At 42.7% G+C, this 15,241-nt stretch overlaps 5 protein-coding genes and 2 long non-coding RNA genes across 7 annotated transcripts; 5 read left to right on the forward strand and 2 right to left on the reverse strand.

Moving 5' to 3' along the window:
* Positions 1–3,092: 3,092 nt before the first annotated feature.
* LOC9636096 lies at positions 3,093–5,169 on the forward strand. The gene is made up of 3 exons (XM_002967115.2): positions 3,093–3,808; positions 3,887–4,106; positions 4,179–5,169. Exons 1-3 carry the CDS (start codon positions 3,398–3,400, stop codon positions 4,910–4,912), a joined length of 1,365 nt encoding a protein of 454 aa, XP_002967161.2. The 5' UTR covers positions 3,093–3,397; the 3' UTR covers positions 4,913–5,169.
* On the reverse strand, positions 5,126–7,146 carry LOC9636097. The gene is made up of 9 exons (XM_024671996.1): positions 6,737–7,146; positions 6,607–6,675; positions 6,498–6,549; positions 6,335–6,432; positions 6,202–6,270; positions 6,056–6,136; positions 5,635–5,999; positions 5,423–5,509; positions 5,126–5,369 (listed from the first exon to the last, which is right to left on the reverse strand). Exons 1-7 carry the CDS (start codon positions 6,839–6,841, stop codon positions 5,712–5,714), a joined length of 762 nt encoding a protein of 253 aa, XP_024527764.1. The 5' UTR covers positions 6,842–7,146; the 3' UTR covers positions 5,126–5,369; positions 5,423–5,509; positions 5,635–5,711.
* LOC9632596 (40S ribosomal protein S9-1) lies at positions 7,144–8,226 on the forward strand. The gene is made up of 3 exons (XM_002967116.2): positions 7,144–7,258; positions 7,315–7,696; positions 7,900–8,226. Exons 1-3 carry the CDS (start codon positions 7,231–7,233, stop codon positions 8,084–8,086), a joined length of 597 nt encoding a protein of 198 aa, XP_002967162.1. The 5' UTR covers positions 7,144–7,230; the 3' UTR covers positions 8,087–8,226.
* A 287-nt stretch (positions 8,227–8,513) lies between these two features.
* LOC112345377 lies at positions 8,514–9,365 on the forward strand. The gene is made up of 2 exons (XR_002992024.1): positions 8,514–8,787; positions 8,849–9,365. It is a non-coding gene; the product is annotated as an uncharacterized LOC112345377 (long non-coding RNA).
* A 2,496-nt stretch (positions 9,366–11,861) lies between these two features.
* Positions 11,862–12,348, forward strand: LOC112345434. The gene is made up of 2 exons (XM_024672155.1): positions 11,862–11,930; positions 11,986–12,348. Exons 1-2 carry the CDS (start codon positions 11,862–11,864, stop codon positions 12,346–12,348), a joined length of 432 nt encoding a protein of 143 aa, XP_024527923.1.
* Positions 12,349–12,436: 88 nt separating this feature from the next.
* LOC9636098 (3-oxo-Delta(4,5)-steroid 5-beta-reductase) lies at positions 12,437–13,794 on the reverse strand. Its single transcript, XM_002967475.2, has one exon. It carries the CDS (start codon positions 13,682–13,684, stop codon positions 12,500–12,502), a length of 1,185 nt encoding a protein of 394 aa, XP_002967521.1. The 5' UTR covers positions 13,685–13,794; the 3' UTR covers positions 12,437–12,499.
* Positions 13,795–14,255: 461 nt separating this feature from the next.
* Positions 14,256–15,074, forward strand: LOC112345466. Its single transcript, XR_002992057.1, has 2 exons — positions 14,256–14,580; positions 14,642–15,074. It is a non-coding gene; the product is annotated as an uncharacterized LOC112345466 (long non-coding RNA).
* Positions 15,075–15,241: the final 167 nt, after the last annotated feature.

Consider the following 15,241-nt stretch of genomic DNA (forward strand, 5'->3'; position numbering starts at 1 on the left):
TTATTGAGTGATTATAGATTGTTATAAAAACTTGAAGTCCCACAAAACCACTAACATCACAACTGAAATAAAATGCAAAGTTATAACATAGATATCAATCAATTATGAAATTGATGAATTATAACTTTGTGTGCAATTATAAAATGCTCAAACCAACCTTAAAAGTATAATTTTGAACTGAAGCAAAAGGCTTTTAGAGCCATTGCAATCCACAAAGCACCATCATAACAAACAGTATAACTTGTTAACCAACTTTTGAAATCACCATTAACTCAAACTCAACCATCTGTAGAATGTGTTATTGAGACTTCCTTTTGGTCAACTTTCAAGATCTATATTAACTCAAATTCACTCCATTCTTCTTTTATATCCTTTTTATCCCTTTATCTAAGGAAAAAAAAATTGAAACATTAGCTCCATTCAAATTTGTATTGTTTATTCTTGCTTTGCCATTAATGTTTGTTCTCACTCCACTATTATATTTGTTTAGCCTCATTATGTTGGGGTTAGGTGTTCCATTTAGACTTCCTATACACATTGTCATTGCATAATTCATATTGTTCATTCTTACTTTACTACTATATTTATTTTTCTTCACTATTAAACTTTTGTTTATCCCTTTTACCCCCTCTTCTGAAAAAAAAATTGGTTTGACATATTGGGGCAAAGACAGAAAAGTGAGAAAAAATGAGAAGAAAATATTGTGGAAGAAGAGAAATTAGATAAAAAAAGTAGTAAAAAGAAACTTTCAATAACTATTAGAGTGGAAATGGAGAAATAAAAAATAGATAATATGCTTAAAATTTGGAAAATAAAGAACCTTATATTATAAAATACTTCAACCATCATAAAATAAATAAGTGATTCACACCCCTTAACGTCCTCAATACATAACTCAATAACTAAGACAGAAAAATAAATAAAAATATTATCAAGGGAATATATAAACTTTAGTTTGATATTATGTAAATTCAAGAAATATCTTAAAACCTTTAATTTTTTGAAAAAACACCTTTACCCAATTGAAAATAAGAGTGTGCTTTTATTCATGAGCCTTTTCCCTCTATATTTATCTCTCAAACCATTCTTTTTTATTTTCTTCAACAATATTGATATTCTATATTTAAACTCTAATAAATTAAAATAATTTTCCTTGATTATTTACACAATGTGAGTGTTTAAGATACAGGAATAGGTATATTAATTAGTGTTTATCTTCAAGAATGGTGGCTTATATATTATAATGTTAAAATTAGTGTATTATTTAGATAGGGTAATATATGTATATACGAAGTTTATATATATATATCTCCATGGTCCTCCAGCCATAGCCACGCCCAAAGTGTGGGATGGGAGAGGAGAGTGATAATGGTCAGCAAGTAGTGCATTATGTAGTCTTGTTATTTGGGGTAAGAATATATAATTTAATAAAAATATTAGTCTTTGAATAAAAATATTCATTTCTAACTACAAAAATATGAATATAAATATAATCCAGTAAATAATTGGAAATAATATTAGTAATAAATAATAAAATATAAATATAATTGAAAAATAAGTATAAAGATGATTAGAGATGTACTTAATTTGTAAAGATAAAATATAAATTTCTATTATAGCTAAAGTGTTCATGAGAAAGTACCTATATTATTATAGTTTATTTTATAAATATTTAAATAAAGTACTTTCATCTCTCTTTCTATAATTTATAATGGTTTAAATATTTAAATTCAGTTGTATAGAAAAATGTCAAGAAATTAATTGATAATTAAAACAATCTATTGTAATGGAGAGAGAGAGTAAATATTCTCAGACTATAAACCTAATTACATTTACATATGTAAATGTATGTATATATCTAATCAAACCTCTAGAAGATAAATATATGTTAGATTTGTTTGCTAAATTGCCAAATATCATTCTAACATTTTAAATTTTAATAAGCAAAAAAAATGTATATAGAATTACAAGCTGTATTATAGTTCTTTAATACACTTCTCTTGGGTTAAGACCATAGAAGCTATATAGTCTAAAGAGTTATATTTTAGATTATATAATTTAAACAGTTCTAGATTATAAAATATTTAAATTCTTTGGATAAAGTGTTGTTCTTCAACACGTTTACCATGGTTTTAAACTATAAATTCATAATTATAATGTTTATTTCTGTTGAATGTCTAAAAAATTCTTTATACACAATATTTTTAAATTTATATCCAACTATAAACAATCAATATTCAGCAGAAAAAATCTGTTATGTAGATGAAGTCCATTAAATCCTAAAGGTCAATTCTGAATAATATAGCAATGTGAGAATTATACAATAAAAGTTTTTAATTAAAATCAAATATATTTAAATATTTATCAAGAAATTAATGAGAGTGCTTTTTATAATTGAATTTACCATGCCATGAAAGATAAAGAATAAAGTTAAAAGATTAAGTAAAGAACATATTTCTACAGGATACATTCTTTAGAGTTCTTTGATCTTTAATCTATGTTTAACTACTTATAAAAATATTTATAGCATATACATATGACCATGTTCAATGTAAGGAAAACAATTCTTGACCAGATTCGTTGTCAATGTATGCAGGGTCTTAGCTTTTCACCAGCATTACAAATTATCAAGGGTGATTAGAGCACTGAACCGTTACAACAGCTTGCCCTTCATAATTCTCGGTTTCTATAAAATCACAAATGGATAAGGCTCACAACTACCACGTGGCCTCATTGAGATTTGAGATGTCGAGGATGTCGACACTGGCCGTAGAGTCTGGCGATCGACGGCCCGGATCTCGCTTCACTGGCGGCCAGCAGGGGACACGTTTCGGTGGCTCGAGCGGGCACACCGGCACGAGACGGTTGGTGCCGGGCAGATTCCGACACGTGGCGACGCGGCGCCAAGAAGCCGCCCGCTCATGTCGGATAGATCCCCGTCAGCAGAGCTTTCCGAGGTGGCGGCTAGGTTCATTGGACGTGGACGAAACTTTTGCCGTGGTAGGCCCCGACGTGGCACGGATATCCGAGGCGGATGGATGCGAATATCTGCTGACGTGTTTCCGTACCTGGCCAATTTCTCGCTTCTCCCCGTGTGTGCGCTTCGAAATGACTTCATCGTGAAGAAACAAGATCGCCTGTGGGCGAGAGGAAATTTTCTTCCTCGTTTATATGTTCTTCGCCCGGAAAGAGAGAGAGATATAGACAGAGATAGCGATAGAGAGCTAGGGTTTGTGACATTGGGGGACGGATTCCTCGCGGAGATGAGGATCCGGCGCGATCAATCCCCATTCTAGGAGCATAGTATCGACCAGATCGACCGCGGCTTATTTTATTTCCCTTTGCGCTCCTCTCCTTTCTTGCCCAGTTTGATTTTGGGATTTTCGGTTCGATCGATATGACTGCGATGCTGGCGTACCAGAATGTGGGATCCAGCAGGGCGCGCAAGATGGAGCAGCCAAGAGAGGATTTTGCGATGTCGGCTCAGACATCTCAAGCAAAGAAGGCGGCCGTGGCGATCAAGCCGGCGACGGTAGTCTCGGCCTTCCATCTGGTCTCGCGAGCCAACAATCCGGTCGTGGAGGTCCGGGCCACGGAGGTGGCGTCGAGCGACAGCGGCGGCGATCACGGCAAGATCTACCAGAGCAGCGGCAGCGAGCACGAGCCCAGCTCCGTGTGCCTGGCAGCGATGGTGGACGAATTCATGGAAGAAGCAGCATTCGGCAAATGTAGGAGCAAGAATCCGTGCTCCTCCAAGGGCGATGAGCGCGGCAGCGATCTCGGCGGAGAGGTCCTGGATTACCTCAAGGTGTGTCATCGCTTTCGGAGTTTTCTTTCCTTCTGGACGGGCTGATCGATGGATCGTAATGCTTGTTCTTCCTTGCAGGGATTCACAGCATGCTCCAGCGAAGAAGAGCTGGCTCTCCTTTCAGACGTTACGGCGGCGGTTACCGTTGTGAAGAACAAAGCTATGGAGATTTGCAACGAGGGAATGGATTGCGCCAGTGGATGCGCCAAGCGAGCCACGCTAAGGTCCTTGCGATCCGCTGGCCACAACGCCGCCATTTGCAAGTCTCGCTGGGATCACGGTGGTGGATTTCCAGGCGGTGAGTTTTCCTCCACCACTTTCCATTCTCGATCATCAAGGAACTCATTGACTTTGTTTTCGTGTGTCCCAGGTGACTACGAATACATTGATGTTTTGATCGAGAGAAGCGATGGAAAACTCGAGAGACTGATCGTCGACATAGATTTCCGGGGCCAGTTCGAGATCGCCCGTCCCACGGATCGCTACACCGCCATCGTCCACGAGCTGCCAGCGATCTTCGTCGGCGGCGCCGAGAGGCTCCAGCAGATCGTAAACTTGATGTGCAATGGAGTGAAGGAGTCGCTCAAGAAGCGAGGAATGCCGCTGCCGCCGTGGAGGAAGCTCGAGTACATGAGAGCGAAGTGGCTCTCGGCCTACAAGAGAACCACCAATGAGTCCCCGCCTCGCCACGAGACGAGCGATGATAAGAGAGAGCTCCTCAACACGGCAATGTTGCGGGGCTCGAGATGGCACTCGCGCTTCACCAACGAGGTGGAGCTCCTAATGGTGGAAAGAAACGATACTTCTACGTCCACTGCTACTGCGATCACCATCACCGCCAACACCAGTGAGCTCCAACAATCGAATAAGAAGTTCACGGAACCTGGAAATTCATCGTTGCTACCGTCTCGAAGAGGCCGAGGTGGTAACGAGATTACGGCAGTGGCGACCGAGTGGAAGCCTCCAGCGGTCGGCAGCTCCCGGAAGGTCAAGCCGGCTGGAATGGCGGGACTGGCATCGGTGTTGATCGAGGCTGGCCTCTCGACGCTGGCGAGCGAGCAGCGAGCGAGCAGCAGGAAGCCGTGCATGGTGGCCGTCTCCTGAAAGCTCTCGGTAGAACAGTACGAGTTTACCTTACTGCTGTTGAGCTTACTTTGGTCATCATTGCTCCACGAGAACGACCGTAGTGATGACGGCACTGGAAAGGCCGGAAACGTATTCTTGTGAAGATCCAAAGTTTCTTCGGTGAGAAATCGTTCGGGACATTCGAGATCGAGCACGGGTAAGTTTGCTGTGAAAAGTTTGTAAGCCATCAAATGGACAAAATAGCTTTTTATAGTGAAATATAAATTTTTGCGATACCTCTCGTCAGCAGATAGGCTCCCACCAACAAGAACGAAACAAGGAAAAACAAAAGTTTTTCTCACCCGCTGAGCTAAGCCGCGAATCATGTGTCGTAGGCACCCGGGCCTGGACGATCGTCCGAGTATGGTTTAAAACGCTGCTCTGATCCAAACTTAAATGCCGAGGCGGATGAGTTTCTTGAGTTTGGCTGGTGACCCTGCGAAAAGAAAAAAGATATAAAACAAGAAAAGAACACGCAGCACTACGTACCAGTGACGATCGTACTCTGTAGTTCCCGGCTGGCCCAGGAGAAATCTCGCCAAAATGTGACTTATCGTGTTCTTTGGACAGGAAAACCTGCGCACAAGCACGAGTGAGGATGAGCTCCATCCCAAACAGAGTGGCTAGTCCACATGACAATGCAGGATGCAGGAATATAAGACAAAGAAAGAAAGATACAAAAGAGAGAAAGCTTTGCAAACCTTCTCTCGGTTCTGCCTGGTTGCAATTCCAATCGAGTAGGACGGCGAGTTCCCCTTCTTGGACTCGTGCTGCTTGCCTACCGAACTGAGGCAATCATAGCGTCCAGCTCCAGGAGTCGAACCTTCTGAAATAGGCCCCTCCTGAAGAAGAAGAACACACACAACGATAACTTGTTGATCACCCGAGTCTGCATTCTCCCCCATTCCCATCTTCTTTCTTTGTTTTTACTTCCGAGGAGACGTACTCTAAAGCGTCTCTCGTGGCCAAATCGAAACTTTGGAGCTGTGGAGTTTGCAGAATGGATCTGGCTGCCAATGGAGGATCTTTCGTCACATCTCACTGGACCTGGAGAGATAAATCTCGCCTGTGCATGCACAACCAGCCTCAGCACAGCCGCTTAGAAGAAACATCTCGGTATACCTTCTCTTCAATCTTATACGTCTGCTCCCTCGTAGCCTTTCCAAAGTCAGTCTTCTCTGGTGACTGCTTGGACGATACACACTGCAAATGAAAAAAAAGAAAAGACTCGACAGTTTCAATGGTGAACTCCACACTTGCAAACACACCTGATTTCCAAATGCCGTGACTTTATCCTCATAGGCTCCAGGACCAGGAACGCCTGTAGAGCGCCTTCCCTGTAGGAACCTGCGTGTTAGTTTGTAGCGGAGCCTTCACAGGAAAGAACTTGATTCGTAATACCTTCCACCGCTTATCCCGTCCAAAAGTCAAGCACGGTGCATTGCCATTGATAGATTCGACTTGCTTGCCGATAGACGATAGAGAATTGTAGATTGGTCCTGTTTAGAAGCTTGAGTTTTCGTAAGAAAAGAAAGACCGAGCTAGGAAAAACTAGAAGCTCTACCTGGGCTGTTGTTCCCCGGAATCAACTTATTGAGTTCCTTGTCAATGTATATCTGTCGAAACGCCGAAAGTTAGAAAGAAAAGATAGTCACACCAAGTAAGGAGGAAACCTTCTCCATGTTCACGCGATCGGAAGTTCCAAAGAGAGTGAATGGTCCAGTGAGCCTGTGCGACAGAACCTGGTAGAAAATTCAAAGCAAAAATCTCTAGAAGCCACAAGAACTAGAAAGATATTCTCACTTGTGGACCAAACGTGGATTTCTGGCTGTGCGTTGGAGACGAGGGAACGATCATGTCTATGTCGGGCATTGGTGAATCGCGAGGATCGTTGGAGTGCCCCATCATCGTAGACACTACGTCTTTCTCTTGCTGCTCCCTCTCTCTGCGATCGATGGATATTGGAGGGAGCTCGAGCGATCGATCGCGCAATGACACCAGCAGCGCCCAGCGTGGAAGATCACAAAATATTTACCGGATTGCCAAGGCCAAGAACGGCTCACTCGGAGAGCACGGATTTGCGACGCCGCAAGCTCCAACCCACCGGGCGATCCCCGCCCGAGCTCTCCCCGCTCGATCGCGATCGATTGCTCGCCGTCCCGGTCTTCGTGCTTTGAGGAGGCGCCAAGCCACCTGGGGAAATGCCACGTCAAAGCCCTAGATCCCTTCTAGGGTTTTGAGCAGGCTCTAGGGTTCTTGCGCGCGGCGGAGGGGGCGAGGAGGAGGATCGATCAGCAATGGTCCATGTCTGCGTCTACCGCAACTGTAAGTCTCGATTCGCGCTGGCAGTCGCCGGGATCATGGATTTGGTGGTGTCGCAGATGGGAAAACTTTCAAGAAGCCGCGGCGGCCATTCGAGAAGGAGCGCCTGGACGCGGAGCTCAAGCTGGTGGGCGAGTATGGGCTCCGGAACAAGCGAGAGCTGTGGCGCGTCCAGTATGTCTTGAGCCGGATCCGCAATGCGTCGCGACACTTGCTCACGCTGGACGAGAAGAACCCACGCCGGATCTTTGAGGGAGAGGCGCTGCTGCGGCGGATGCATCGCTATGGGCTGCTCGAGGAGGGGCAGAACAAGCTCGATTACGTCCTGGCTCTCACTGTGGAGAACTTCCTTGAGCGCCGGCTGCAAACTCTGGTCTTCAAGGCGGGCATGGCCAAGTCGATCCATCACGCTCGCGTTCTCGTCAGGCAAAGGCACATCAGGTCCATTCTCTCTTCGGTTCTTCGTTCTTTTGGTTTTTCGTTTGCTTTTTGGGATCTCTACCTGTGATCTATCTTCTTCTCTTTGCTTCCTTTGAGTACTTCTTTACCTTTGGTTTCTGGTTGGCTTTTGCTTCTTTTCCTTACTTCCTCGTTAGCTTTTGGGATCTTCTCCTGTGATCTATCTGACGAGAAGTTCTTCTCAGGGTCGGGAAGCAAATGGTGAATGTTCCATCGTTTCTGGTTCGTGTGGAATCTCAGAAGCACATCGATTTCGCACTGACAAGCCCGTTTGGAGGCGGCGGTCCAGGGCGTGTCAAGAGGAAGAACACGAAGGCCGCGTCTAAGAAGGCTGCAGGGGGTGGCGATGGAGACGAAGAAGAAGAGGAGTAACAATGTGAATCTTCTTTTAACTAAGAGTTTTGGTTTATCCTTTCTCGCAAATTAAATTTTCCAGTTGAGCTTCAACAGGGAAGTAGATTTTAAATATAGCTGGTTTGTCACCCACTATAAAGTTTTGGGTGCTTTTGTAAGTGGTTGGTACAATTAGAAAGTTTTTGGTTTGCTGGATCCAGCCAATGGCAGCTGTCCGATGGGAACCACGTCTTGCTGAAATTTATCACAATAAGGAGGAGTTGCTGAATTTTCTGGGCTGTGGCATTCAGCCAATCGCAAACGTCCAATGGGGGGGTTCTTTCTTTAACCATGTGTTTGTGAATAATCGCACTGATGTTTGCTCCTGGCCAATGGGAGGTAGCCAAACCGCGTGGGGCGGGAGAGGAAGGCACTGCAACACGTGTCACATGTAAAGTGTTGACCGTCAAGCGAAGAAAGTACCGTGAAGAATGCATCACCATCGCTGTTCCTGTTGGGTGATTGCTTGCCAGCTATCCAAGGATGCAACAGCGTGGAAAGCAGGGCTACCGATGGTGCGGCCGCGTGTTTTCTCCATTGCCGATTTTGGGGGAGTGAGCGACAGGATCATGCTTGACACCAAGGCATTCCAGAAGGCGAGGCAAGCTGGGAGGTGCAACTATCGGCTGACCGGATCAATCTCACGAGCCACATGACTCGCCACAATCCTTGCCTCCAAGGTAAGAGAAGAGTTCTAGCACAGAAGATAAAAAGCGATTTTTTTCTGGATTTCTTCACTAGGATCCTTAAGATTGGCCCATGCTTGATCCCTTGCCATCATATGGGCCAGGAAGGCTGATCTATTTCATCCGCAGATGCCTAGAAGTATCGTGGGAAGTGGGAAAAGGGTGTAATTTCTGAGTCGCAATGAGAGGCAAGGCAACCCATATGTATGGATTTCGGTATACAATCGGACCAGCCGGCACTAGAAAGTCCACCATGCCGCTGTGAGATACCTTTCTTAGGAAGGCTGCCACATAATTTTCCTTGATGCTCAAAGGCTCTGCAAGAATCTGGAAGCAACTCTATTATGGAGCCTTGTGCAAGAATTCCCTGCCATTGCCAGTCTTTCAACGATTTTTGAATGTGTGGCCTTTTTGATGCATTTGAAAGTAAGAGCTACGATTGTAGTGGACAATGGCAATGTAATTTCAATGAAGAGTGGTGCTATTGCTTTGTTAGCTGGCCTTATGAATGTTTGTAATGTAGTCTTTTGTGTTTCACTCTCTAATGAATAGAATAAAATGATCTACAATCCTAAAACCCACCCATTTTGTTGAGTTGATACATTATATATATCTTTGGTGGCATCACTAGATCAAAATCCAAAACTGGCAAAGATTTAAATTCTTTTTAACAGGTTGCAGAGTAAATATACTTTATGTGAATAACTTTATTTTTAATGCTTAACGAATAAAATAATCTGTGAGGCCGAAGTGTACAGCTATGATGCTATATACTAATATTAGTATAATAGGATTTTGGTAGCCATCAGATTAATTTCAATCTAAACCACTCGCTCTTGTATATAAGCTAGGATTTTTGGGCTAATTGATATGCACATTTTCTGTATTCCCTTTCTATATTCCAAGCACTCACAAATCAACTTTATCTAAAGTTATTATGTTTTATAAAGTATTATAATATTTGAATAGTTTATGTCAAAATTAACTTTTATAATGTAATTTAACAGTATTTACAAATATAATAAGAAAATTATATTCTGTACAGATGGCCTGTCTAAATATCATCAAAACATATAAAACTCAACAACAGGTAATGGTATATCAAATATGGGTTGACTTAGTTTTATGAATGTGTAAAACCATGAAAGTTTCAAGTGTTAATACAAAAATATTAAACAACTTTAACAATAAAAGTATATATTATATTTTTTATATATAACCTTAGCTATTTACAATCTAACTCATTATCAACAAAACTACGATAATGTATGCAATATTTGATTATATAGTAATATTTTAAAATCCTTTTACTAACTGCAAATATAGTTTATTAGTACATAATACTATGGAATATAATATTTGAATTTATAGTTTCTATAACATATATATTTATAAATAATTTTTTTTTATTGGATTTGGGTAGTAAGTTTCTAAAAATTTATTATTTTATATTCTAAGTAAAATATATAATTAATTAATGTTTTGCAGTGGGTGTTAAACCCATATAGGCGAAAAGAAATTAATTCATGAGATCCTCTTCTGGGATGTACTATCGACTGACTTTGATTTTTTGCAAAAGGTTTGAGTGTTAGCATACTTGCTAGGACCCAAAAAATGAAAATATTAATAATTTATATATAATATATTTCTAATAATAGAAAAATAATTTTAATTTTTCTCTTGTCAGGTAGTTTTCTAATTATATTCATATTTTCAAAGAATAATCTGTATATTATATTTTTGTTAATGAATATTTATTCTTACTTATACCTAGAAATATATTTTGTTCTAAATATTTATATTATCAAGTTTATAAGAATTGATTTTTGTATTCATTTAGCACTTTCTATGCATAATTCCCTTAATCAAAGTGGAATATAATATTTTTTATTTTGATACTATTCCAATTTAGTTTTTAATATATTAAAAAATCAAAACAATATTTTGCTAATTACACAGCATATGCTGGGCAAATACTAGTTTTTCTCAAGGGACAGGAGTAGTTGCAGAGAAGCCAATTACATATCAAGAAATGTGTCGTTGAAAGGGTTGATGAAGAACAGCTCCCACACCAAGGAAAGTGAGAGAAATGAGGTAGCTCTAAAGAAGAGCACTGTTGGAAGTCCAAGCCGGCCAAAGTTTGTGAAGCCATATTCGGATGCAGATGCCTGCAAAGTTTCTTCGTCAGCAGTAAGTCTGAAAGATTTAAGTTGCTGTTCTAACTTTTGTTTAGCAGAATTCAACGTTAGGAAACTCGAGCGTTGATCCCCAAAAACGCTCGACAGCGAAAGTGTCACTGTTGGAAAGGGCCATTCAAGATCTAAAACCTGGAGCATAAGGAAGTTATATATTTTGTGGTGATTTCTAACGTGGCTCTTTGTACTAGTGCGTCCAATTCCAGATGTTCTAGAGCCAAATGCCACCGGAAAAGTAAGGCGTTTGCCAAGGGAAATAAAGGCCAAAATAGCGAAAGTTGCTAGACTTGCGGTATGCAGTAAAGATATTTACGAACCGATTCTGAGTCCGTTGTGCTTTTGTAGGCGAGGCAAGGAAAAGTTCCTGACGAGCTTATCGATTGTTTCATGAGCATACTTGGTCATCTGATGCATTTGAAGACACTTAAGGTACTTTTCTCCACCCTGTTGTTTACTAGAATGATGTTTTTCTTCTTTACATCTGTAGAGAAATTTGAAGGAGATGGTCGAAATGGGCTTTAGTCGCTAAGCACGAAAAGGAACATCGTTTGTCGCATATGAAGCGTGCTTGACAGAAATTGTTCGCTCAAGGGTACAATCGATACAGGCAAAGGTATAATAATAAATGGGTTCATTAATTGTTGGAAAACTGTCAGGCTGAAGAAGGATTCTCCAACGACGTTCAAGGAGTTGGTGAAAAGAACTACAAAGGGGACCAAGCTACATATGATCTGGATATGCAAACTTTATGATCAGTACCTTGAGGTTTACTTGCTATTGCAACGTTTGAAGTGTTAAGTGTTATTCCTCTGTAGGGTGATTTTTTTTTAAATTTTATTTTTCCAGCTGGCTGATCTATGGCCTGAGGGCTGGATGGACAAGGACGGGATCAAGAATGCTGTTTACAGAGTGAAAGAAAGGAGAAAAGCTTTGCAGAAACAAGTAAGCGTTTTCTACTATGTACTTTTGCGTTGATTTACAGCACCATTTCGTGCAGAGTTTAAACGAATCGAGGAAGAAGTTTTCGGAGAGGATAGATTTAAATGAGAGACCAGAGGCGCCTTTGGCGTTGGCGCCAAACATTAACGGGACAATTTCCAACCGGGATTTACCTTCTAGTGCTGTTCAAGCTGGGAAGTCTGCTGTTATCCGGAAGCAAATGCAGCGTGGGTACCTGGACAAGCACGACGATTTCAAGGATAAGAAGCGGGTGGAGGAGTCCATCGATACCGATCCGAGCACGTTGGCTTTTCTCAAGTTCAAGAAACAGATCAAGCCTGTGGGAACTGGGGAGCTCGTGTTTGACGCCAGTTATCAGGGGCTTCGATCGGTGGAGTCGGTCTTTCTAGACAGACCGTAGGTGTAAGATAAGCAGGATTTGGAAAGTTAGATAGCGAAGGACAGCTGGATTCTTCGGATTTTTTGTTCTCTTAAAGTTTGGAAGGGTGGAGAAGGGAAGCACGTAATTGCTATTAGATGGGCCAGAGCATTCGGACCGCACGAGCAACGACTCAGCTGCTCCAAAATTTGTCGTCTGGTAAGATATTCTTCTCTTTCATCTTTCGTATCCAGTAGATTACGGACTTTTCACTGTTCCTGTAACTGAGGAAGCCGTGTTCTTTGCTCTTGTTCATGCAGCTGACTACCTGGAACGGGAAGTTGAGGCACAAATCGACAGCCCACCACGTCTCGTCCTGTACTGCCGTCTCGAGAAGGCCGTTCTCGACAACGATCTGCTCCCACACGTTTTTCTTATTCTTCAGAAGCTGATCGAGACTGACTGGCTTTCCATCGTACACCGGACACTCAAGCTTGAACTCCCGAGCCATGACAGCCCAGAGCCTCTCCCAGCTCGTGCAGTCTCCGTCGGCAACGTTAAACGCCTCATTCTTGGCTCTTGGATTCGTCGCAGCCCACAGCTCCTGCTCCGCAACAAGGTCGGCATCCGAAACGTTCGTAAGCGTCTCCCACGACTGCCGGTTTCCTGGAAAATTAAAGCTGAGCTTCTGGTGTTTGCAAATAGCAGCATATATGGCCAAGCTGCCAAGAACGTTGGCGTGGTTCCGAGGAGCAAAGCCGAAGATTATGTTAGGCCGGTGGACGGACCACGTTATGCCCGACGACGGCGAGCATGCCTCGAACAAGATATCCTCCAGATCGTAGTAGAAGTTTGGAAGGCCGGGGACTCGGGGCAGGTCCTCGTGGAATGGAGGCCGATAGTGCTTGATGGTGCCGAAGTGAAAATACGGTCCCAGGTAGTGCTTGACACCGGTTTGGAGGCAGACGTGCTTGAGTCTCTTGGCAACTGGTAGCAGCGTTTGGAGGACAGATCGCAGCATGAAACCATTGGCCTCGCAGTTCTCCTCCTCGGTGCTCTTCTTTTCCCAGGCAACCCAGAATACATGAGTCACTCCGTCGAGGCTGGAGATCTTGGGTGTGACTTCGGACAGATTCAGCAGGTTACACTGGATATAGTCGACGTCCAGGTGCTCGAACCAGCGGGGCCTGGGCCGGCGAGCGATGCCGCGGATTCTCCAGGGGGCTCCGGGTGCGTCGGGACGCTGCAAAGCTTCGACCAGGCTATTGCCAACTATGCCGGTCACTCCAACAATGAGAGCTTCGTTGTGACCATCGTGTTTGCTGGCGGCCTCCGGGGGCTCTGTTCTAGAGCAGCAGAGAGGAAGCAGTGAGCACATATTTACCTTTGCGAGAGCTGGGCGCGGCCAAGTCTCAAACAGTAAACCTTTTAAATGACTCCCCCGGCCGGAGAGATTCCAATTTCCACGTTTCGACTGTTCAAATAGCTAGAACAGAGGTATCATGAAAGTGATAATGTGGATATAACAAACAACGGTTAAAGCTTTGAGTGTAGCTTTGACAAGGCTCTTCTCCTCGAGCTCCTGGGTTCAAATCCTATGGGCGCCAAAGGAGAATATAATAATAGTATGGTTGAGCTTTGTTTGAAATGCATTCCACGTGATATGGCCAAAGTTCAATTTATATTTATCTATAATAATAGCTGAACTTTCTAGGCTGCTGGATCCAGCCAATGGCAGCTGTCCAATGGGGGTATTTCTTTAACCACGTTTTGCTGAAATTTATTACAATAAGGAGTTGCCAAATTTCTGGGTTGCCGGATTAAGCCAATCACAAGGGTAACTGTAAAAAAGTTACTTCTTTAACCACATGTTTGCATTGACGTTTGCTCTCGGGAGGAGAAAAAGGCACTATGACACATGTCACATGCAAAGTGTTAACTGTTGAGTGAAGAAAGCATTGTGAAGAATGCATCACCATCGCTGTTCCTGTTGGGTGATTGCTTGCTAGCTATCTAGGGATGCAACAGCGTGGAGAGCAGGCTGGTCCCAGGGCTACTGATGGCGTGGCCGCGCATTTTCTCCATTTCTGATTTTGGGGGAGTGAGTGACGGGATCATGCTTAACACCAAGGCGTTCTAAAAGGCAATTGAAGGCAATCAATCACATTGGCAGCTTTGGCAAGCTGGGAGGCATGATGATCAACTCACCAAATCAATCTCACAAGCCACATGACTCTCTTCTTGGAACAGGACGCCACAATCCTTGCCTCCAAGGTAAGAGAAGAGTTTTAGCACGGAAGATAAAAAGTGATTTTTTTATGGATTTCTTCGCTAGGATCCTTAAGATTGGCCCATGCTCGATCCCTTGCCATCATATGGGCGAGGAAGGCTGATTGATTTCATCTGTGGATGCCCAGAAGTACTGTGGGAAGAGGGTGTAATTTCTGAGTTGCAATGAGAGGTGAGGCAACCCATATGTATGGATTTTGGTATACAATCGGACCAGCCAACACTAAAAAGTCTGCCATACCATTGTGAGATACCTTTCTCAGGAAGGCCACCACATGATTTTCCTTGATGCTCAAAGGCTCTGTGAGAATCTGGAAGCAACTTTGTTATGGAACCTTGTGCAAGAATTCCCCGCCATGGCCAGTGTTTCAACAATTTCTAAATGTGTGGCCTTTTTGATGCATTCGAAAGTAAGAGCTACAATTGTAGTGGACAGTGGCAACATAATTTCAATGAAGAATAGTACTGCTGCTTTGTTAGTTGGCCTTGTGAATGTCTGCAATTTAGTCTTTTTGCTTTGCTCTCCAGTCAATGGAACGAAGTGATCTGCAATCCCAAAACTCATTTTGTTGAGCTGATAAATTATGTATGTCTTTGGTGGCATCATTAGATCAAAATCCAAAACTGGCAAATATGTAAATTTTGT

Source organism: Selaginella moellendorffii, unplaced genomic scaffold (assembly GCF_000143415.4).
Source record: "Selaginella moellendorffii unplaced genomic scaffold, v1.0 SELMOscaffold_8, whole genome shotgun sequence".
Taxonomy (NCBI): Eukaryota; Viridiplantae; Streptophyta; class Lycopodiopsida; order Selaginellales; family Selaginellaceae; genus Selaginella; species Selaginella moellendorffii.